We start from the raw sequence: 24469 nt of genomic DNA on the forward strand, positions 1-24469 counted from the left end.
GTATTATTTCAAGATAAAATTTTTTTTTTTTTAATTGTTAATTTTAATGAAAATATTTGGTTATATAATATATGTACTCATATAATTTCAATATACTTAGAAACAATTAATTGCTTAAATTATTTTTTGGTTTTTATTATCGTAAAATAAATTTATTTGTGGGAAATGGAAGTGTAAATTATCCTAGACCTTAGAAATACCCCCCCCCCCCCCTCCATTATTTACAGAAATTCAGGTTTACGATGACATGAAATCATTCTATGAATTTCCATCATGATAATATAAAAGAATTATTTATTTTTGATATTTAATTTTGGGTTTAAAACAAAATATGAACGTAGATATGTCCATACTTAGCTCACACTTTATTTTTGAATTTAGTGAATATTATAAAATTTGTACTCGTAAAAGCATACTGAGCATTATCATATTCCACATTTATATACGTCGTGACTTTTTTTTTCACCGATTCAAATATAAATTGTGTATTTTCTAAAAAAATTATTCAATTGTATTCTTTGAATATCATTGTTTTCTAACTTTTCAATATTTTTATATTGTTAATAATTAGTTATTCATTATAATATGTGTGAAAAATGGTATTTCATAGCAATCAGTATTTTTCATAGACTATTTAGATAAAGTTATTGTATTACTGATTTTAAAAATATATATAACATAATAGTATTAACTATTAGTTTAATACACTTATCATAAAAGATGTATTTGTAGAATTCAGAAAATTAATGATAAATAATCTAAAAAGTGTACTTTTTCTTATATTTTAACATCTCATATTTTTCGGAGATCTTATGCATTTTTACCGTTTTTATATTATGGTTGTACAAAATCTACAAACTTTATCACAATGTAGAGAGGTTTTTTGCCAAGTCAAGACCTTTTTAAAAGCTTTTTACAGCTTTGTAAACCTTCTAAATTAAACACTACTAACTTAAAATAAAAAAAAAAAGTAGGAAAATTTGTTTATTTTTATCTGTAATCTTAAATGATAAAACGTACACATTTTATGACGAAATACGGTCTTTTATTTTTGGTGTGAACAAACACGCAAATATTATACTAATAACACTTACAACAGTGAAAATCAATAAAAATATATCCACTCCACTTAACATATATATCATATATCTTATAATGTCGATAAACGGTTGATTAATGATTAAATTCAAAAAAGCGTATAGACTTACAATGACACCAGATGTCCACAATTTCGTCTAAAAAAATATAGGTAAATAAAACTGAATTAAAAACCAATGCGATATTATTTCATATTAACAAATAAATTTATTTCTCATGAGATATTAAACTAATCTAATAATTATGTACCTATATAAAGTAATTAATTTTAAATTGAGAAATTAATAATTGTAAAGTATGATGCATTATTCAAATTAAATCCATGGAAAATGGTCTAAAAATAGTATTATATATGCATTATACGCATAAAAAAACTAAATTTTAAATTCATAACTTACATATCTTGGACATATTTGAGGCATCAAAATCCATGGCATTGGACCATATCCAATCGAATAAAAAATAATATAGATAACGATTAAATTAGGTAACCACAACGTATCTATAATTTGCATATAGTATTTGCCATTCATCAAAATTAAGGTGATTGCCATGCCAAGTCCTGAGATGATTAATATATATTTCTTTTTTAAAATTCTGAGACTTAATAAACAAAAACTTGATGAAACGAGCTAAAAAAATGTAAAACAAAATAACACTTTTTTTAACATACAATAAATACACATAACGTTTAAAATAAAATAAGATAAAAAAATAATATTTATATTATGATTTAATGAAAAAAATTAGATTTTCATTGAATCAAAAAAAAAAAATAATACATTAGATTACATATTTTTAAACCTTTTTTTGTGTTTTGATATTCATCTTATATTATATATTATATTATAGGAGAGAATATTATCAATATAAAATAATATATTAATCCATAAACTTTTGTTATATTATTGTAATAAATTATAAAATTAAAATATATTTTTATTGATGTATGTGAACATAATATCCCTCCCCCACCCCCAAAGAAAATAAAGGTTGAGTTAACCTTGCTGCAATCGATAGAAGTGTTCTAATAACACAAATAATTGCCAAGGGAGCTCCTATATTGAAACTCCGTAAAACTTCTTGTATGAACTCCTAATCAGGATTAAGATATCTTTGAAAGGTCCCGAGACTATACAGTCTACTGTTCTATTAGTTAGGGTGGTATCCGATCGACAAAATCTCCAGCCGGCAATTGAACGATAAATAAAATGTCTGAAAGTTTCTACTAACCAATAGTGAAATAAGTAATAACCATAATATGCTTGACATTCGATAGTATACATGCGCTACTATTTCTATTTACCCATAAAATATACTAAATTTTGTGCATTTTATTATTTATAATGCATGATAAGTGATAACGAACAGTAGCAAGGTGTTAATACTTGGAGAACTAAGATACCAGTCACGTTTGACATTTTTTTATTTAATGGTGGTCCTCCGTATGCACATTGTAATTTATATAACAATGAAATGTTACCACCAAACTGTTGAATACTTATTAAACAGATGTTAATTAACAAAGGATAAAAATATTGTTTTTTCGTAAAAATCGAAAACACATGCATTGTTTTGTCGATGTCACGTTTTCTTAAAATCTGAAACGATAAATATACATTTGTTCATAATACAATACCACAATGATCCACGGAAATCATAATATTTTGTTATTGCAACTTTTTTTTTACGTTGTGACAACTATTGCTCGATACATTAATGCGTTTACATTCTAATTCACTCTTTTTCAGCTTTTCATAAAATATCGTTTGGAAATATGGTGGGTCGTTAATGGCACATAATGCTATCAAGTTTAAAATTGCCATAGCTACAATTCCCATATTCACATATGAATACATACAATACTCGTCGATAATGTGTGACAAAATCATACCACTCAACAAGTGTACATGATGTAAACCAATTAGCACGTCTAAATACAATGATAAACATTAATTTATAATCTGCTATTTATAATTTTTAATTAAACGACCAAAAAAAAATTAGTAATTATAATGAATATGTTTATCATAATTCATAAACAATTGCTAAAAAAATAATAAAAAAATAATGTTCATAATCTAGAACATATAGTTCAAATTACAAGTGCTAACCTAGGTAAAATATAATAAATATGTTAATATACTTAGAAGTTTAGACTATAAAGTTATGCTTACTGTTATCAATGATTCAATCTGTGTATATACCTATAACTTTAAAACGTTCATCTCTATAAAAGCTTAGATTTTTTTTTTAATTTTTCAACACTCATGGATGTAATCTTAATTTATATTAATATTCTTGTGATATGAATAGCAAAAATTATGGTCACTCATATAATTTAATAGCTTAAACCAATATCGAACAAACAATAAAAAGTGTATTTAAAATTTTAAATGGGTTTATCATTTACGCGGAAGTACTTCAGGTGGATATTACAAAGCGTTTTTTACTTGACCCTTTTGTGTCGCATAATACATGTCATAGAACACATATGATTTAAAATGTAACACACAATAACATTAAATGTAGACTCCATAAAACACGTGTTATTATTATTATTTTTAGGGCTAGGATTTATATAGGTAGGTATGCAATATAAAATGATAAATGTGTAGATTTTTTTTAAAAATATTTTAAATTCTATAAATCATCAAATAGTTTTTATGCGAAAATTGATTGCAAATAAATAAATAATAAATGAAGTATTTTACCATTAGTTTGGCAAACTTCACTAAATAGTTTTTAAATACATTTTCATAACTAAGCACCTTCACTTCGAACTTTGGGCATTCTTCTAAATCGTTTACCAATATAAATGTTACAGTTACACTGAATGTCACACAAAAATATAAAATGTTTTTCCTACATTGAAAAATGTGTTATACCAACGATTATTAAATTAATAACCCCACATAGTTAACAAGCCTATATTAAAATAGAATTTTATCTTTTTTAAGATATGATCGACCACAATAGTTCATAAATAGTATATTTACAACAACAATTACAGATAGGTACTAACAAGACAAATATGATTTTACGCTCGTTTTTCATATCGCGTCTTAAAAACTCTACACGTGCAGTTATACGCATTTTGATAAAAATATGAAAGGAAAAAACTGTTCTATTAAATTCTACGATATGAACCAAATCGTGGTTATAACCGTCAACCAATGTACATGGATTAAACAAATTAAATTTACTGATAATAAAAATATACTAATGCTTAGAAATCCTAGCCCTAATAAAATTATTACCTATCATTAACGTTCACCTCTATACTTCGGCTCAGTGATTTCTGCTGAGTAATTGGGCACGACGACGCACACGATCCCAGCACCCATACCGTGCAGGATTCGTCCAGTAATAAGTGTGAGCAATGCGCTGATCGAAAACGCCATAAATATAATTGACCCGCAGAGCGTTAAAAATATCCCGATGATTAGCACCTCTCTGAGTTTTTTCTGCATCGATGCGATGAGCGCCGCCGGTCCAGCGCTGATGATTACCCCTACGTACATGAGAGTTTTTATCGTGCTTTCCGATACACCCAAATTGTGTTTAGTTTTCACGTCATCATCGTACCACGTCCACTCCAAACACATGCCAATCGTTAAAGAACACCAAGACACTTTAACATATACAATCAAAAAACTTTATAATTTTCGATTTTAATAACTTTTGTACATACATTACCTGGAATAATATAAAATGTCATATTGAGTATTCGTTACATAAATACGTTAAAACTTTTAATATAAACGAAAATAAAATGCGCTACAGAGAATTTTTTATGTCATAATATTACAATAAACAACATTTTAATGAATTTAATAATTTTATTAAAGTAAATGTCTAGGACGTGCATCGGTAATAGTTGAATTATACGAGTTTTTGAGATAGATTCTTAAAAATATGACAAATATTTAATTATAATTAAACATTTTTAGAAATTGTGGAGGTTTATTAATGGGTAATTTTACGTTTTTTTTCTACATTTTTTAATAGTAATTATATTAATTACTAATGAAAAACGTAATACTTAAAGAATAGGTATAAATATATTTATAATTGCATTGGCCAATAAAGCTTTAAAGGGAACATGGGATTTAGAAGGAAACGACGTTTGAAATGTAATTTATAACAATATACTTAATACAATAATACTTATACTTAATCCTCACCTAAAATTGTATAAATAATCTGTCGCAATATCCCCTCTTGTATTACAATACTTTCCGGCATAATTGTTTTCGTAAAAATTAACACACATGCAACGAAATCAAAACTAACGTTTTTAACGAATCGATTCAATTATAATATTAAATTAAACGTAAATATAAAACAAAAAATTAAATATCAGTTTTTTATATCATTAACTACTTAATTGTTATTTTTTTCTATCACAGTACACATTTGTTATACTAATAAGCCAATTACTTTTTTTAATAAGTAATCAAAACAATAATTATTTTTATTTTCTTACCTAAAATTAAATTAACGTTTTTATATGAGTATACTCGTATAATAAACTATAAAATAGTTTATAATAGTTTTTGTCATTTATATATATATTATTTTAGCCCAGAAAAAGTCTTTTAAGACGTTTAAAACACTATTAAGTATTTTTATTCCATACAAATTGTAATAAATCCATTTTTATTTTTACTCGTTTTATAGAAAATATGAAAACAAATAATTTAACTCGTATTGCACTTTACCTTTTATTAGATCATAATATAATAATTTAAAAATTCCATTAACATCTTTAATGTCATTGACTAATGAAACAATATCCAACTACTTTCGAATTAGAAAAATAAACTAAAATTAAATATTATGATTTATTCCAAGTATAATGTTTCATAATCTATAAAAATTATTCGAAAATAGTATAGATAGGATTTTATATATTTCAAGTAAAGGATCACTCTTTTAGATATCTGTTATTTGAGTGCATCTTAACGTCCATGACAACATTTCAGAGAATAAATGTTATTTACAATGTACTTTATAGAACTAACGGAGGTTCTTTTTTTATTCTCTGGGTAGTTTTTCTGAGCATAAAAAATATTTTACTCTATTGATAAATTGGAAATAAGTAGCATTAGTGCTAAACCCATTTTGATTTTTTCGTTATAATTCAATTATAAAATTATTATTATAGTATTTTTAAAATCTATTTTATGCATACATGTAGTAAATCACTGATCAAAGTAATTTTTCAATTGTGTTAATTCAGTATCACTTCAAAATAATAATAATATTTCATCACTATTTTTCGTTGAAGTGAGTGAAATAAAAAAGTATCCAATAATTGTCTATGTACCTAATACGGATTATTATTATTCCTATATTATATTACCTTTTTAATGGATATATTTTTCATATTTTTGTATACATTATTATAATTAAAATCCATCTATTTTTCACAGTAGTTATTCATGTTATTTTTTATAATACTTTTTCATTTTTTCAATGACCATGTAAAAGAATGAGAGAGTAATGGGATAGCTCATAAATAATTGACGACTCGTCTCTAAAGTCCAGAAGCACTTGTCACACACCCCAAAAAAAAACCCTAGTAAGTAAACTCTATATACTCGTTGACGTCTTCAGTAAATTCCATACTTCTTATCTTGGGCGTCATAAGTCCACTGTGAATTTTATCTTTACAAAAAACTTTTACACGCAGTACAGCATTTATTCCACGCTTAGTGAGAAAACGTAGCCGCTTAAGACTAAGGATAGACATTCTTCATTAATATTCAAGTATGGGAAGTTGTTGACCGTCTTCTCCACATTTTGCACGTCAAAGAAAATGTTGCTCAAATAATTATTCTCTCTATTTATTAAAAACAAATTTAATTCTTTAAAATTAAACAAAAATAATCATCATACCGCATAAAGTTAATTTTTAAAAATATTTATTTTATACAGGGTGACTTATTTGGTGGTCTCAATGATGGTCTACTCAGTAGAGCTGAAGTGCTTGCTGCTGTGGATATGGGAAAGCATCACCATCATCATAACCATCAATCACCGGGACCTGGTAATGGCAATGGTGGAGGCCAAGGCAATGGATCATTGGGGCCTGGATCCACTGGATCACCTGGACCGCTCTCTCAGCTCAAGCACGACGTTATGTCATCATACCACCACCATCATGGAATGTCCGGTGGACACTCAGGTAGCCAATCCAACCATCGAGGTCACCAGGTAAATACATTTAATTAAACTAGTTAAAACCAAGTTTATGGGTTATAGAAAATTCCACACTAAATAACATAAACTTAAACATTTATTATTAAACAAGACGTCGAGGCTACTCAAATGTAATTTTAATTTTAATATTGAAATTTAAATAATTGATAGGTAATTCATAAACTTTTCAAAACTTCATCTTTTTTATATTTTAAAGTAATTTATTATTATAGTATTATATTATAAGACATTTATGATTTATTGGTTTTTTTCTTTCAAACATAGAGCATTTTTAATTTAATATATTATTTATTATATATCCCTAAACTTTTAAATTGATATGATTTATACTGACTTACGTTAAGAATTAAAAAATATTTAATTCTAAAATTGATAAATAGCTTTATATTTTATTATTATTTCTTTGATTAACTATTGTATTTATATTTATTTTCGTATAAATTAAAAATAATGTAAAAGATGTATACATTTTTTTCTTTCAAAAATATAAAAATCATAAAAGTTACAAATAATAAAACTAAACGATTGAAACTTTTTACACTTTTAATTTTTACCATAACACATTATAAACCAATGATTATTTAAATGATAATTAATGACATAATCTATGTTTAAAAATATTTTATTTGAGTTTAAAAATTGTTTATAGGTTATTTTTACACTTATATATATAATATATTATGTTGATATTTAACACGTATTATATACATCGTTATATATTTAAGTATTATTTAATAGTCTAGATAAATAGTTTATGTTATTTTTTTCCTCTAAATAACCCTTATAACTATCCATATTATTATGCCATATTTGATTTTATTGCCATATTTCGTTGGATTTTAATGGCACGTAAATTATTTATATGCTCTATATCTTTTTATTACAAACTTTAAGAGTTCTATAAAAAAATATATTATTTTAACTGGTACTAGATACTTAAAGTAATTTGAAGAAATTATTAGGTTTTTAAACTCAAAATCTTTAGTTCTGCAAAATCTTTTCAACTTTAATCTAACTATATGCATCATACATTTTGGTAATTTTAGATACTATTAAAAATCGTTAATAAGGGCATGAGCAAAGTTAAAATAATAAAATGGTATTTCTTAAATAAGACTCAACATTTTTGAACACAGGACTCAACAATTTCGTTTTTCCCTCGGTGTACAATTCACCTAACGAGTCGGACAGTGTAAATCTACGTCTCGTGAAAATTCGTAGACATAAGCACACCCACACAGTTATACTTAACACACAGTTATTCCTCTTATTATAACTATATATATTATACACTCGTATAGGCTATTGGTTATATTGTATAAATAACAAAACGTACGTAAGAGTGGGTATCAATAAAATATACATTTTCACGCGGAAGGGCAGAATGTATATCGGTGAATATTATAACACAAACGGCGTTGTCGTCGTGGTTCGTCCCTCATCGCTCGAAAATATTTTTCCTCCGAAGCACTTCGTCAAAGTTGTCGATCCATTAACTTTTGCTCGTATATTTCCGCTACCGCCCTCCAAAAAACACACGGACTCGCGTTCCCAGCGGAATACTCCTCACGTTATCTACTTCCTCCTCTCTCTCTCTACGCCTTTCTCTGTTTCTCTTGCTCTCCATCTCACTATACAGCATCAGAAGCAGCAATACTCGTATATAGGTGTTTACGCGTGCGTGTGCCACAACAGATGAAGGGTATACTACTACGCCAGAGGGAGACGAGAGACCGAGTTAATGATGAAATATACGTCGCGCGGGGACTGCACTACTGTGACTAACCGTCGCGTGGGGAGGGTGCGGCGTGCGCATAATATGACCGTCGCGTTTGTGTGTACGCGGCCGATTACCTCATTACAGGAACGAGCACTGTTTGAGTGTAATATGTATGTGTGTGTATGTGTGTAAATAATAATAATAATAATAATAATAATAATATACTCCTCGTCGTCTACGTTGTCGTTGTAACCAATCGAAAGGGGTAAACGGCGACGACAAGGGCCAAGTAAGTTGTGTGTATGTGTGTATATGTGCGTGTGTACTCGACGATGGTATATTGAGAAAGAGAACGTATGTGTGTGTGTACGTGTGCGTGTGTATAATAACAATCCAAATCAATTATTCATTCGATTGCGTTTGCCGTTTCATCCCTTTCGACCCCTCACCGTTATGTACTTCACGTTACTCGTCCCGCCAAACTATATCTCTCGCCGTCGACCCCGACGAATACTCTAATCTATATCTATACATATATATATATATATACGTATATACGTATGTATGTATGTATGCACATACGCGTGACACACGCGACCCCACATCCTGCAACGCGTGTATTATATGTGTAACACTTTTACATATACGTATAATATATAGGCATATATGCGATACAATAGTAGGTGTACCATACACTGCAGTGGTAATACAGTAGGTATGTAGTGTGCGTGTGTGTGTGTATACCTATGCCTGTACTGTATATAGGTTTACCTCCACACACACACATACACACAGATATATATATATATATATATATATACATATATATACTCGCCAGTGACAATTTCTCCCCGTCGGATTCACGCGTGGTGAACAACCCTCGCCACCACCAACAACATGCACTACTCCCTCGATGTGGAATTCCCGTGACGTACGCTCGTCGCTTTTTTTCTTTATATTTTGTACACACATATGCCGTTCACATACGCGTGAGCCGTATAAAATGCAAATTCCCACACTTTTACCGATCCTGTACGCGAATGTTTGTGCTATAATATATACATAATACCGCCACCACTGCCTTTTCGTTTTATTTATTCGACAATCGCATCACGTATTTGTTGTTATTATATATATATATTTTTTTTTTTTGTGCTACACATTTCGTAGGTACCAATAGCCCGACTGCACATATCCATACAAATAAAAGGCAATGTTTCATGTTTGTGTGGTGTGTGTGTTAAAAACGATTCACAGCCAAGTCTATCGCACTCGTGGTTCTGAAATTTGGTATGTTATGTTGTATTTGGTGTTGATAAAAAGTAATCCTATACCCAAAGACAATCATCCTCTTGAATATAATTTATAAAATTTTGCATTTAAAAGAGGGGCTTGTGCAGGAATTTTCTGACTCACGAAAAACGAATATTTTTTTTCCTCTATAAATTATTGCAATCGGTTTCAGAAAATAAAAAAATTATTATAATAAAGTACTTATAATTTTAGACATTTACTTCTAGATTATTTAAAATCTACCCAAAGGACTGTGTGAAGAATATGAAGTGTTGTTTAAATTCAATGGAGTTTAAGATAAATTAAATCTACTAGCGTTATTTAATTTTTCACTGACAACTCCGTGCACGATCAGCTATAGTATATTGCACAAAAACATATACGTTGTATATGTATGTTCCCACGTATTGCAATAACGCGCTCAAACTCATTGTAAAGCGGTTGCGGGGCGCCATCATCGCCAAACCGATAATCTCTCCCCTATATCATAATATTCGCACACTGAATTCGTAGAGCCACCACCGAGGGTTTCAATCTTGATTAAAATTAGTTTCACGCACAACACAAACGCAATACACACACACGCACCGAGAATGTTCACCATAAATTTAACACCGCATACATTATCATCGGATTTTACGGGCGTGCTCTATATAATATAATATATATATATACACGGAAGTACAATAAATATAATTACTACTATGCGTTTATCGCAGTACGCAATATATGTAGGTACCAATATATGGCTATATAATAATCGGTAATATTAAATTGAGTCCAACAACTATTTTTTAGATGTTCGAGTTTAAGTACCTTTTACTTTAAAGTGTTATTCAGGAAACATCTCGTGAAAGTTAGGTTAGTTGAAACTTAAAACTTTTACATAAATCATGCGAATTTAACTATACAAGAAGACATTTTTGATATTATTATCTGTTTATACTATAAATCTATATTTACTGTTTTAATTGACTTAAAATTTAACCCAAATATTTAAAAATAAATTGATTATAAATATAAGAAATAACACATCCAATAGTAGGCAATAAATGTTTGTGTTATATTTAAAATTATTGTCAATTATCAATAACTCTACATATGTTTTATAATGAGGGGTTAACTAAATTTAAAAAACTGAAGTTTTTCAAGACGAAAACTCGGAAAGATCAATTTTAGCAAAAATGTAAACGCCTGTCCACGTTTAAACCGTTATGGGTCACTCAGATTTATAGGAGATTTAAGTAAACAAATATTATATTCCTAGATCAAAACTGACCAATCCCAAGTCGACTCAAAAATTGATTCCCGGTATAGGATCATTCGGCTTCGATTAAATGATGATAAGTGGCACCCAGGTAACTGTGCTGCGTTAATCTCAAATAGTGTACGTTTACAACATGCACTTGATGCCTAATATGTTAACTGTCTACCATATTTTATTATTAGACTTAGTAGGTGTATCAGATCATTGTCCAGTGTATTATATTTATAATTATGATTATTTCATGATCGTTATACAATTTAAATTAAATTAAAATTATTACGTACATTTCATATGGATATAAACTATAGTATTCTACAGCCAGCCTGGTCTTTATTATTTGGACCATAAAATGCGTTCTCTGTAGATTGTCTAAATGAACAGTTTTATGTTGATCTCTCATCTATATTGGTTTGGTTACAGGTGTGATTCAATGTATTAAAAATACTCAATCTATTCAAAATCGTTATTGTTAACGATTATAGTTCCAAGTGATTTCCCTGTAATCTTTAGACAATATAATTAATTTTGTTATTTATTTTTTTAATTAAACCTGCATTATTTACCCTGTTCTATTTCTTGACTTCTTCTCGTGTTTTACTTCATACATGAAGGCTCTAAACATGATAATGTTTCATACGATATTTATACTTAGTTTTCAGTATTTACACCTTGCTTAATAATGGCTAAATTAAATTATTTTTTTACCCTGAAATTATTTACCGCAGAATATTTGCAAATATATAGGCACCACCAATTCCATAATAGTGATATATATCAATTCATATAATATAATAATTTTCCACTCGATTTTTGGCAGTAATAATTTTAGTTCTCATCAAAAAATTTTCAATTAAATAATTTTTAATCAAAATATTTCAATATTAAGAAAAAAAAACACCTTAATTAATTGAAGGCATTTACCGAGTACGAATATTATACAAAGGGAAGTAAATATTTTTGCTCACTCTATAAAACAATAATAAAATAATCAATACTCAAGATACATATAAAAACAATTGATGTATCAACTATCTGTTAATCGTTAGATTTAACACATATAAATGCGCACTGATCTCGTAGCATGAAATCAAAATATTTCTTTGTTTAACTAATCGTGCTCACACCTATTTCCTATTATCGTTTTTACCGACATACGTTTTACAATTTGTTTTCAGATGCACCCCGGTATGGAGGGCCTTGACCTTCTAGAACCCATATCGTCGTCGACCATGACTACACTGACGCCGATGTCGGACGGGTCCGGCCACGGTCCGCTCCATCCTGGCGTCTACGGTGCAGGCATGATGAGCAGCCACCATCACCACCACTCACACTCGGGTGCCGGTCCGAACGGTCACCCCCATCACCACCATCACCACCATCATCATCATGCGGCGGCGGCAGCTGCAGCGGCGGCCGCGGCAGCCGGAATGATCGGCGCCGGCGGAGGTGCCGGGCTCCAGCACCCCGACACCGATACCGATCCTCGCGAGCTTGAAGCGTTTGCCGAGCGGTTCAAGCAACGGCGGATCAAGCTGGGCGTAACCCAGGCGGACGTAGGTAAGGCACTGGCCAACCTTAAACTACCGGGCGTCGGAGCTCTATCCCAAAGCACCATATGCCGGTTCGAGTCGCTGACGTTGTCGCATAACAACATGATCGCACTCAAGCCCATCCTGCAAGCGTGGCTGGAAGAGGCGGAAGCGCAGGCCAAGAACAAGCGCCGCGACCCGGACGCACCGAGCGTGCTTCCGGCCGGTGAGAAGAAACGAAAGCGCACGTCAATCGCGGCGCCTGAGAAACGGTCGCTGGAAGCGTACTTTGCCGTGCAGCCGCGGCCGTCGGGCGAGAAGATCGCGGCCATAGCGGAAAAGCTCGACCTGAAAAAGAACGTGGTCAGAGTGTGGTTTTGCAACCAGAGGCAAAAGCAAAAGCGTATGAAGTTTGCGGCCCAACACTGATGACGGGATATCGTGCCGCCGCTGCCATCCGTCACTACACTTGAATCCCTTCCTAAGACACGTGCTCATTTTAGTCGCATTAACCGGAAATAATCGTTTCTATATAAAGATAATAGACATTGCTATTATTATTAATAATAATAATAACATAAATTTATTATCGTCTATATAAAACAATAGTTGTGTATATAATTAATATATATATAATATAAATGAGTTTGGACGACCAACTTGTCAAATACAGGATGTCGTTGATTTGGGCGAATCACCCGAAATTTATCTAAGTAGATCATACATTATTTAAGCAAATTTATCTTTCTGTCTGCTGTGTATACCTACTGCCCAAAGTCAAGTATAACTTTATAAGATGATCAATTTTGGTTTATAAGTCAAAAAATTGTATGGTAATAATGACGTGCTCAGCTAATCTCAGATTGTTGTGTAATTCTAAAATTAGAAAGATAAGCATAATAGACTTACCTACTAGGTGCCCAAAATAAATTTCGCTCAAACAATATGGGATTTTGGGTCAATCGTCTCAAATAAAAATCACTTCAAACATTGCATCTCTCTCACTCTGTCTTTTAGTAAAAGTTTCAGATGGTTTTGATTCAACTTTTTTTTTCTCTCTATGTTGTGCGTTTTATTTTATAAAACGTCCATGATAGTTTCATTTATTAATTATATGTAATTATTATGTTAGGAAATCTAATGTACAAATTTAAATCTGCTTTTTGTGTACGATATAAATGCCACTTATTTTAATATATGTTCCTAAAAACACAAATATCTATACAAATGTGATCATGCGACTTATAGATGATATATGTTGGTATTTAAGATAAATTTAAAACTAAAGCCTCTGTTTTGGATGCACGTATTTTTTAACTAGCGTTATTTTATAAAAATTTAATATTTAACGCATAATAGATAATGTATACCTCTCCAGTCGAATATCTTTTTCAGTAGCAAATAATTGTATACCTAGTTGAAGTTAGATCAGTAACAATCAATTACAAATATTCAAAGCCAGTAAATATATATAATTATATATATATACAACTTGTTACTTGTATGGGTAGATACATAAAACATATTATAGATATTATAGGTAAGTATTACATAATAAATCTACAACACATTTTAATTTTAGATACAAAATACCACATGATACGATACTTATTAAAACATACTCTTATAATAGTTACACAAAATAGTGTGTGATTTTTAAAGGAATAAAATACAAATTAATTTTGTTGAAACAAATTACCGTCGGTTCAGATTATATGCATTAATTAAATTGAATAATTATCAAGCATTCCTTAAGCGAGTAAAATAATAAATTCATTATGTAAATGTATAACTTTTAAATTTCCAATTATTATCTAAAATAGAAATAATGTTTTAATATATTTATTTCCGATTGATTTAACAGATTAATGATAAAACATAACACGTATGAATTGCGTTCAAAGTATTTAAAATTATGTTCATTAAACATTTTTTAATCTTCATTACAATTTATAAAATATAATAACACAATATATCGTTGTAAAAGTTCTATGGAAATTCCTTGTTTTGTAGTTTTATGTTTTAACAAATTCTTTAAATATTTTTATGAAAAACATCTATCACGTTAATATTATACATTGGCTTTTTTATAATTTGGTTCTCAATATTTTTTTTATATTCTTTAAATACAATATTTTTGACGCTATAGTTAAAGTAGTCATTAATATTGTGTTTCTTTATTTTGTCTAACTCAAGTCACACTGGCTAAAATAAAAAATATCAACGAATTGTTCCTGACAAACGAAAAAAAAAATTAATAATGTGCTAACGTTATCTTTTAAAAATAACAATCTTTATTTAAAATAAAAAATAATAACAATATTACAAGCCAAAAATATAAATATAACATCGAAGATTTATAATTACCAATATTTATACATTATATTATTAAAACGTAAATTATTTTATTTAAAAGTTATAAAGCTATGTTTAGATCGAGATATTTAGCCACAACGAAAATATTATATCATTATATTTTAACTAGGTATATATAGAAATTCCTTTATGTTATAATTTAATTATTTTATTTTATTTTAAACAGTTGATCACACAAACATGAAATACTAACAATATTATTAAATTTGCTGTTAAGATAGTTATTTTATTTCTCGTATCTTAAGTGTAGTACCTATCTAATTGTTTTTAAAGTACAATATATTGACAAATCATAAATACAAAATACTACGTTCGTATAAGCTTTATAAATGAATTTAGCAAAAAATGTTGATAGTGATCATTCATTTTTGAAGTAATTTAATCAAACTTATGAAAATATTACCAGTGTACTTGCCTACTCAATGGATTATAATTATCAACATTACGCGGATAGACATCGTGTATATATTTTCATTCGATTTTAATTACACATATGTTAATATGTTATTCACAAATTGCATGTACAAACAACGTTTAAATAATAAATTATTGTCTCACTGCGCTAACATGCGAATATCATTTTGTTGTAAATACTACTATCAGGACATCAAAACTGTACATACATTCGATCGATATAGTTATCTATATTAGGTATATATGTAAATAAATTATTGAAATTCGTAATTTTCATCGAAATTGTGTTCTTCTCTGTAGAGTAATAAGAGAATGGAAATGTGCAATATAATTTTTAATAACTATTCATTTATGATGATGGTTTTTTTTTTTTTTAATTTTAATTATATTATTTAGTATTTTTTTTTCAATCATGTGTAAACATAAACAAAAAAAATACATTTAAAATAAATCTGTAATTTTCAGAAAATATTATTTTACTTGTTACATTCACTACATTAAAAGATTGATGTTCAATTAAAATTAAATTTATTAATAGACTTCCCGTTTTCGTAACGGTCTTTCCCCCTCCCCGCGTCCCCATGGAAAAACTGTTGAAATCATTTGTCAAAACAAGCACTAACATGACTCGGCAGTTTCTTTCTCCGAGAACCCTAACACTTTATCAGAAAATGTTATTAACTAGTGAAATTTTGACATTTACAATATTATTGTGTTATATACAACGTAATAAAACAACATATTTTTGTTATAATATCAATGTTGTAATCAACAACTCCTATGTATAGATACTAACGTATTTTAATCCAAAATTGTTAATCCGAACTCGGAGATGTATTTTTTTTTCTTTATTTAGACTATTGTAATGTTAGGTAATATGTACAGTAAAGTTGTAGTTTTGTAAAAATAGACATTGTAAAATAGACTATGATGAATTGTATCCTTTTAGTTGTAGATGAAAAAATAAAATTCAATATAAAATAAAACATTTTACGTTTATTCCAGTGTTAATTGTAATACCTACATATTATATTTTTTAATGTAGCTTTACTAAAATCGAATAAAATGTTTTTGTCGATTTCACATGTAAGTATTTAGCGTATTTTCAGAACATTTGACATATTATGCAACTACATAACAATTATTATCTTAATTTACGGTAAATTAGCTCATATAATAAATTTATTTATTTTTGAAGTTTTCATAAACTCCTATATGAGTATAAGGTATCAATTTTACTTTTTAATTGGCTACAGAAACACTAAATAATCAAACAAATAATATTATAGATTTCAAGTTATGACGAATATTTTTGTATATTTATTTCCTGCAAAACCAATTTTTAATTTCGAAAATACACGAATATAAATGTTATTACATTGCATAGTTTCCCTTGTACGAATAAAAAAACTTATAAAATTAATAATCAAATCAAAAAATAATACAGAAATATAAAATTTATAAACAGTGCAACTTATATAGATAACATTTTCAGTATCTTTTGGAAGACATAATAAAAAACTAAAAAATAACAATACATTGTTTTTATTCTTAAATGAATACTAATATTTCTTTAAGATATTTCTATTGTTGGAATGTAAAACGAAATTTTTTTTCATCAAGTAAACGATAAATGTATAAAAAAAATAGCTCTATTTATACTACGAAATAAATCAAGTATAAAGTATACAATAGGGCTAATCTTTCAAGCAAAATAAATTGCATCTTATTTTTGCAGTTCACGGTAAGTATACTTATTTCAGAGGCATCATTTAAAATATATCAGATAATTGGTTGTAATTTTATACTTTCGATTATTAACCATTGAGTCGATTATTGTTTGACATTTTTATATCATTATGTAAACAGTATTCATAAAAATAAACTTTAATTCACAACGTTGTAAACTTTGTTAAACTTATTTTTATGGAGAATTGTAACAAAAAACTTTTATGAAGCGGTCTGTAAAAAAAAAAAATTAAACTGCCTTACAGTTGGAACATGTATAAGGTAAATCGTACATCATACCCATGACCTTTCTCAAGTAATTTTATTTCTGACGATTACGCGAGATATACATGTTAAGTATCGTATTTCAAAGACTTTAATTTATTTTCAAGTCATAAATTCAAAATTATTGTTAATCCAGGATTGATCATTATTATTATCAATTTATTAGACAAGTAAGGAATCATATACCTTGAAAACGTATTATAAGATTTATGTGTATGAATAAATTATCCACATAATATCTCGTTATAAAGTAAAATCGTATCGTTTATGCATGGTAAAATAATATTTTTAAACTATTTTACATAAAATGTACGACATACAAAACAATATTATTCCTATTATTTTCTATTATGATAGCTATAACTAAAAGAAAATAAATAAAATATTTATTTTAATTTTCTCGATAAAATTAAACATAATATTATTGATTTAATAAGTTGTTACTTGTAATAGATCTATCTACACCAAATATTTAGTATTATAAACTTATGTATATACTTAAAAATAGTGTTAAAATTATTGATTAAGAAATAAAGAAATTAACTCAAAAAAATTATACAAAAAAAACAAATTTAATTCAGTTCGTGTTTTCGAACATGGCGCATTATAAAGAATACATAAAATGAAAAAGTGATTCGTGAAAAATTAACGTCATTATGGCATTATACAATAATATATATATATATAGAGAGAGAGAGCCACTACTGTTTAATGAAAAACATAACACAGATCTACTATAAATATCACAAAATTATGTATATTATGTTTCAAAGGGCAATCAATTATTTTATTGTTTATGGATAAATTATAATTAGTATAGAAAAGAGAAAATCGATACCGCTTAGAAGAAAACACAAATAAGAATTAAGTTTGAGTACGACGCATGTGCCACACGTGATTGAAAAAAATATCAACATTTTATAGGTGCTACTTTAAGCTAATGTATAATATTAAATGTAATGTTTGTGTAGAACATGGAATAAAACTATATCTCAAAATATCTAACGTCATAGAAAATAGTAAATTGAGAAATGTAAATTTCCCAATAAAGGTCTTTGTATACCTACGAATGAAAGAAAACGAAAAATAAATGGAAAATACATTTAAAAAATATTTACCAATTGATCTAGATGGCATCAAACGCTGTAGTAAAGTATTCTACACGATCTATTTTACCGTGACCTTTGATTGACTGACCATAGGGTTGAACAACTCGTCACACAGCAAGCCCTTCTGTCACGTAATGTTTGCCCACGCAAATTTCAGATCGCAGGTGCTCACCTGTTCAAAAGCCACCTGCTATCAACCAGATTGAGCGGAATAAAAATGAACCCTACATATATACGAATAAAAATAACACACACACAAATGTTCGCATATGGGGTTCAAATCCCTCGGTGGTTAATATAATTATAATTTATATCGAGTATAGTAACATAGTACGTACCTAGCCCCTCTGAAAAAAAAAAGAAAAGAAAAAATACAAATACCGCGTTCGGAGGGGTCATTTCCATTTTTTCACTAAAACAAACTACAGTGCTGTCTCACCGTTTTTATTTGAGTTTTATATGATGAAATAAAATATTACGACTAAAAGCAATACGAGCGTAAAAGGAAAAAATGTTTAGGTAATGTATAAACATAATTGATAAAAATTACAAAGCAAGCGGCAATTTGTGTGGCTATGGAGTTGGATATAATTTGGTTTTTATTGTTTGCCTTATTATTATTTTTTTTTTTCTTCGTAGGAAGGGTTTTCTTTATTGTGCAATAAAAAAAGCAACTTGGCTAGAAAGAAAAAAATTGTTTAAGCAATATACCGGCGTTTCTTGTGTGCTTTACGATCTCTGTGAACGAGGGCGGTCTTGTCGACAATGAATGAACTTGGTACTTTTTTCTTTTCTCTTTCGTACCCCGGGGGCTAGTAAAATGTCGGAGGTCGTAAAATAAATTAATTACACATTCAGCGGCCGTCTTGATTAACCAACCCCCAATTTCGTAAAAACCAACACTTGAATACGAAACCGTTTGTTCCTTTCAAACCTTTTTATGTAGAAAATTGTTTTATAAATAAATATTAAATACACTGGTATAATAATAATTATCAAATACAAATTTTTATTCGTTAGTTAATGATTGTTTGAACGTATATTTAATTCTACGTGATTAAGACGTATGGGTATTTATCTCAGCCCTATCTTATAAATCATACGACGAAGAAAAATACAAGTATTCAAAGAATATAATATTGTTGTAAAGACAATAGCAACATTTAACATAGTACAACTTAGAACCAAAATTGATTCACCTAATTACTTATTTATTTACTGTACCTAAGCTAAAAACTGGTATAAAAAAAATTATACAATAATTCGATAATAGTTAAATTTTTAAAAATACTATATAATTATTTTTAGGTTGGTGTGTAGCTGTTAATAATTATTGAAAAATTTAATAAAAGTTCATAGTTTTTCTAATTTTTATGCCAAAAATTAAAACAGTAGTATAATACATATAACCAAACAGAATTTGTCTATTTTTATCTGAACATAATCCATGACTATGTATTATTATGTTAATTAAAATCAAATTTAAAAAATTTAGATAAAATGAAGTATTTTCAAAAAAACCGTTTGTTAACGTTGTGTTGATAGTTAAATACCGTTGAATTCTAAGCAAATAAATACATACAGTCAATTCGATTAAGATATATTATTATACGTATACATAAATACTAAAATACATATTTATTTTTTATTTCAACAACAACATTAATATGAAAGCCCATAATCTCAATTTTATATTTTAACATTATTAGACATCAAAATTATTGTAAAACAAAGTACCTACCGATTTTTCATTTACGATTTCACTAAAATTGATAATTATAACCATTAACATAGAAAAAATCTATCTATTTATATTGTAAAAAACTAGCGTAATGATGTTTGTAAAAATAGAAAAACTTTTAATAAAAAAGTATGTTAACATAATATTATCATTATATACAACATTAATATTATTAACTACTGCTATTCCATAATCATAATAATAACTATATTTTAAAAATATTTATTAATTTTTTTTTTAACTTAAATAACTTCATATGGTACTTAATAGCAATTTTATGGATTTTATTGCAGGTGTATATGTAAAGCTTTTGTAGCAATCTTTTAGTTTATTCCGATAATGTTTAAAACAAATGATTAGTAATTTTTTTATCCTTATAAAAACAATTCATTTAAAACAACAAATATATAAAATACTTAGATATTTGATATTACAAAAGATTCAGAACAAAACTGTTGTTCCTACTACTTGTTGTATCTACAATCTACTTGTTATATATTAATATATGGTGTTACAAATAAAAATCAAATTTCAATTGTACATTAAAAATTAAAATCTACTATAAGTTATAATAATTTTCTGTGCTTTTTATCGTCTCGGCAAAAATATATCTATCAAGTAAAATATTTTTTGACTACGAATAAACATCTCAAAAACCATATGTATGTTTAAGATTGCGTATTTAAAATAAATTAACGAAAACATTTATTACATATTATTCAGAGACACAGACAGGATACAAATATTTTATTTTAATTACACTTCAATTGTTATTAAAACCTTTGTAAAATCTTTGAAATACATTAAATTAAATCAGTATGTTATTTCTACATTTCGATCCAAGAGACGACTTTTAAATGGATCTTCTATAATCTATCGTATGTGTATTATATATCATACATTTTATTTTAAATTCAATTGAATGCTTGAAAATAATAAGATACACTTTACTACTATAAAAAATGTGATAATAATAGGTTTTAAATACAGAATAATATTATAATATTCATCCATTAAAATCTAAATATACTTTAGTCAGTTATTATTATTTTATTTATGATCTATATAATTTATATACAAAAAACTAACAATAATTAATCTTGTTTTATTTATTGTTGTTCAATCATATACAATTTAAAATTTTTGTTTATTTTTTTTTTAATAAAAGATTTAAAATGTAAAATTTTAATGGTTACCTATTTTTAAATCCTAATAAAACATTTTAGAGAATATTATAATCAAAATATTCAAAAATCGCAAATGTATAAATGTTAAGGCTAGTTTTATTTTTATTTCAGTATATTAAAAATCTTTTATGTTTATTAAAATGGAAGGCGTAAAAAATAATGGAGTACCAAAAACGAATTTTCATTTTAAATTAAAACAACTTGTAATAATAATAATTATAACGGTAATAACCAGGGCAAAACGATGATAATGCAATGATATAACCCTTTGGCATAACTGTGCGTTAAAACATCCCCGACCAGGGTTGATATTTACGGTGAGACGAAAGAGGGTGGGGTTGTTAATTATTGAGCGGATGTCCGGAATTGGCGAATAGGGATTCGGTGGTAGAACCGGAGGCCAATCCGCAGCCCGCTCTACCGGTTCAACCCTTCTTCCAAAGGGATTAAAAGGAGATGACGGGATCTGACGGTTATTTTTTGTGCGTTACAGAATCCAACGTTAGGTACTTCGGCAATCCCGTGGGACACGAAGAAGTTTAACACTAGGAAAAACACAAAAATACATAAATGTCTTGTTTTAATCACTATGAAAACATGTTTGCATACATACGCATATGTTTTCATATAAAATATATAAATATTATTCTATCCTCATAATATACATGTATAAAATATAAATATTTTCACATCAAAAAGAAATTATTTTATTTATTCGTATATTGTATAAATACCTAATCATATATTATTTACGTACCTACGTATTTTAGATTTAAGACTTTGGAATCACTTTCACATTTAGGTACTACCTATAATGTTTATTTAATATAAACATAAGGCTATAACGTAAACATAGAGTGGCCTAGGTCCCAGGGACCCCGGGGCCCCAAACTCAAAATTCAAATTAACTAGATAAAAACATGTACTTACTTATGATAAAAATATTTTTATATTAATTTCTTACTTAATATTTTCAAAATTTTTGTATATTTCGTTTAAATTAGTTTCTCTATATTTATTGTCAAATGATTTAATAACAATAATAATAATAATAATTATTATTATTATTATTATCATACTTTTTATAAATATGTTAATGTTCCTTAACACATTTAAATACTTATGATTTGTACCAATTAATTGACTTCGCATTATAGTTAAACTTTTCTATCTAAAATAATGAAGAGTTATCTTTTGTTAATTTTAAAAATGTAATGTAAAATGTAGGAGATTTTATGCCAAAGACTCTTAAAAACCTAGTTACGTCACAGGACATTAACCATATACCTAAATAAATTATTAGCATACAAAATCATTGTCTATATCGTTAATGTAAATTAATGGCAGTTCTGTATTTATTAAATAAAAATCGAAAACAAAAATAATATATTTTTTAAATGATATAAATATTTACTATTATTTGATATTTATTCATTATATATAATATTATACACATAAATATTATTAAAATTTAAAAAAAGTCATCACAATAGATTTAATATTAAATTTAAAAGTGAAAATTTAACACTAATTATTTATTTAGGAAATATTGTTTACTTACAAATAATGTTTCGCAAATTGTTGACTAAATTATAAAGTCATAGAGCAAGCCAGGTATAACGTAGAAGAACGTATACTTATACTAAATTTCATTCTGAAAATGTTTATATTTTTAGTTATTTTTGAATAGACAGGCTAAAAGTGTTAGACAGCTTAGTTTATTAAGCAAGATCAATTTTATTTTGAATCAAATTAATGATAAACATGATGTAAACATTTAATGTCTAGATAAAAATTATATATGTATTTAAATACTCTTATTTTGGTTAAGTTTATAGATTGAAAAAAAAAAATGCTCAAGGTACAACCAGTTTAAAATAAAATTCTGATCAATCCGCATATTATTGTATCGCGTAAAATATATTATGGCAACTAAATAACTTAATAATATAATAATCTAACCATATTTTAATAATAAAAATATAACTAAATCATAAAATTATAATGTACAATTTTATTATTAACATTTAAAAAAATATAATATATCCATTATGTTTCTTTAAAATAAAATTGAATATTAAAATTTTACGTATAAAAAGGGTTTAGAGCTGTTGTCGATTTCCTCAAAAATGATAAAAGAAAATAGTGTATTTTAAAGATAAAGCACGTCATTAAAACTATAGGTTCTACTTAATGAAACACTCGAAAAAAAATAGAATGTACAGTGGATATTGTCAGTTATGCGTAACTACAAAGTCCACCATATTCGCAGTACGACACTTTTGAGTGTTCATATTGTACAGCTGTTTTTGTGTGCACAACGTTCGGCCTCGTCTATTGTTGTCATGTCAGTAGAAGTATAGACGGTTTGTTTAAGTACGGACAATGGCCAGAGAAAGGGTTTAGGTCGTCGATTTTTAAAAGCGGTTTTTTTTTTTTTATAAGCTCTGTACTTTTCGATCTACGAACAATGGTTACGGACCACTCAACC

At 27.7% G+C, this 24469-nt stretch overlaps 2 protein-coding genes across 3 annotated transcripts in view; one reads left to right on the forward strand and one right to left on the reverse strand.

The window, feature by feature from the left end:
* Positions 1-14641, forward strand: part of LOC112593304 (inhibitory POU protein) — a 37818-nt gene extending 23177 nt beyond the window's left edge. For both annotated transcript variants that reach the window (XM_025337684.1, XM_025337685.1), the window contains 2 exons: positions 7042-7320; positions 12782-14641. In XM_025337684.1, coding sequence (XP_025193469.1) covers positions 7042-7320; positions 12782-13567 — 1065 coding nt within the window. In that variant the 3' untranslated portion in view covers positions 13568-14641. The remainder of the gene's footprint in view (positions 1-7041; positions 7321-12781) is intronic.
* Positions 1026-5346, reverse strand: LOC112593305 (facilitated trehalose transporter Tret1-2 homolog). The gene is made up of 6 exons (XM_025337687.1): positions 5286-5346; positions 4376-4732; positions 2790-3031; positions 2496-2699; positions 1497-1730; positions 1026-1235 (listed from the first exon to the last, which is right to left on the reverse strand). Exons 1-6 carry the CDS (start codon positions 5344-5346, stop codon positions 1026-1028), a joined length of 1308 nt encoding a protein of 435 aa, XP_025193472.1.
* Positions 14642-24469: the final 9828 nt, after the last annotated feature.

The sequence above is a fragment of the Melanaphis sacchari genome, unplaced genomic scaffold (assembly GCF_002803265.2).
Source record: "Melanaphis sacchari strain LSU unplaced genomic scaffold, SCAv2.0 Contig1_pilon_pilon, whole genome shotgun sequence".
Classification (NCBI taxonomy): Eukaryota; Metazoa; Arthropoda; class Insecta; order Hemiptera; family Aphididae; genus Melanaphis; species Melanaphis sacchari.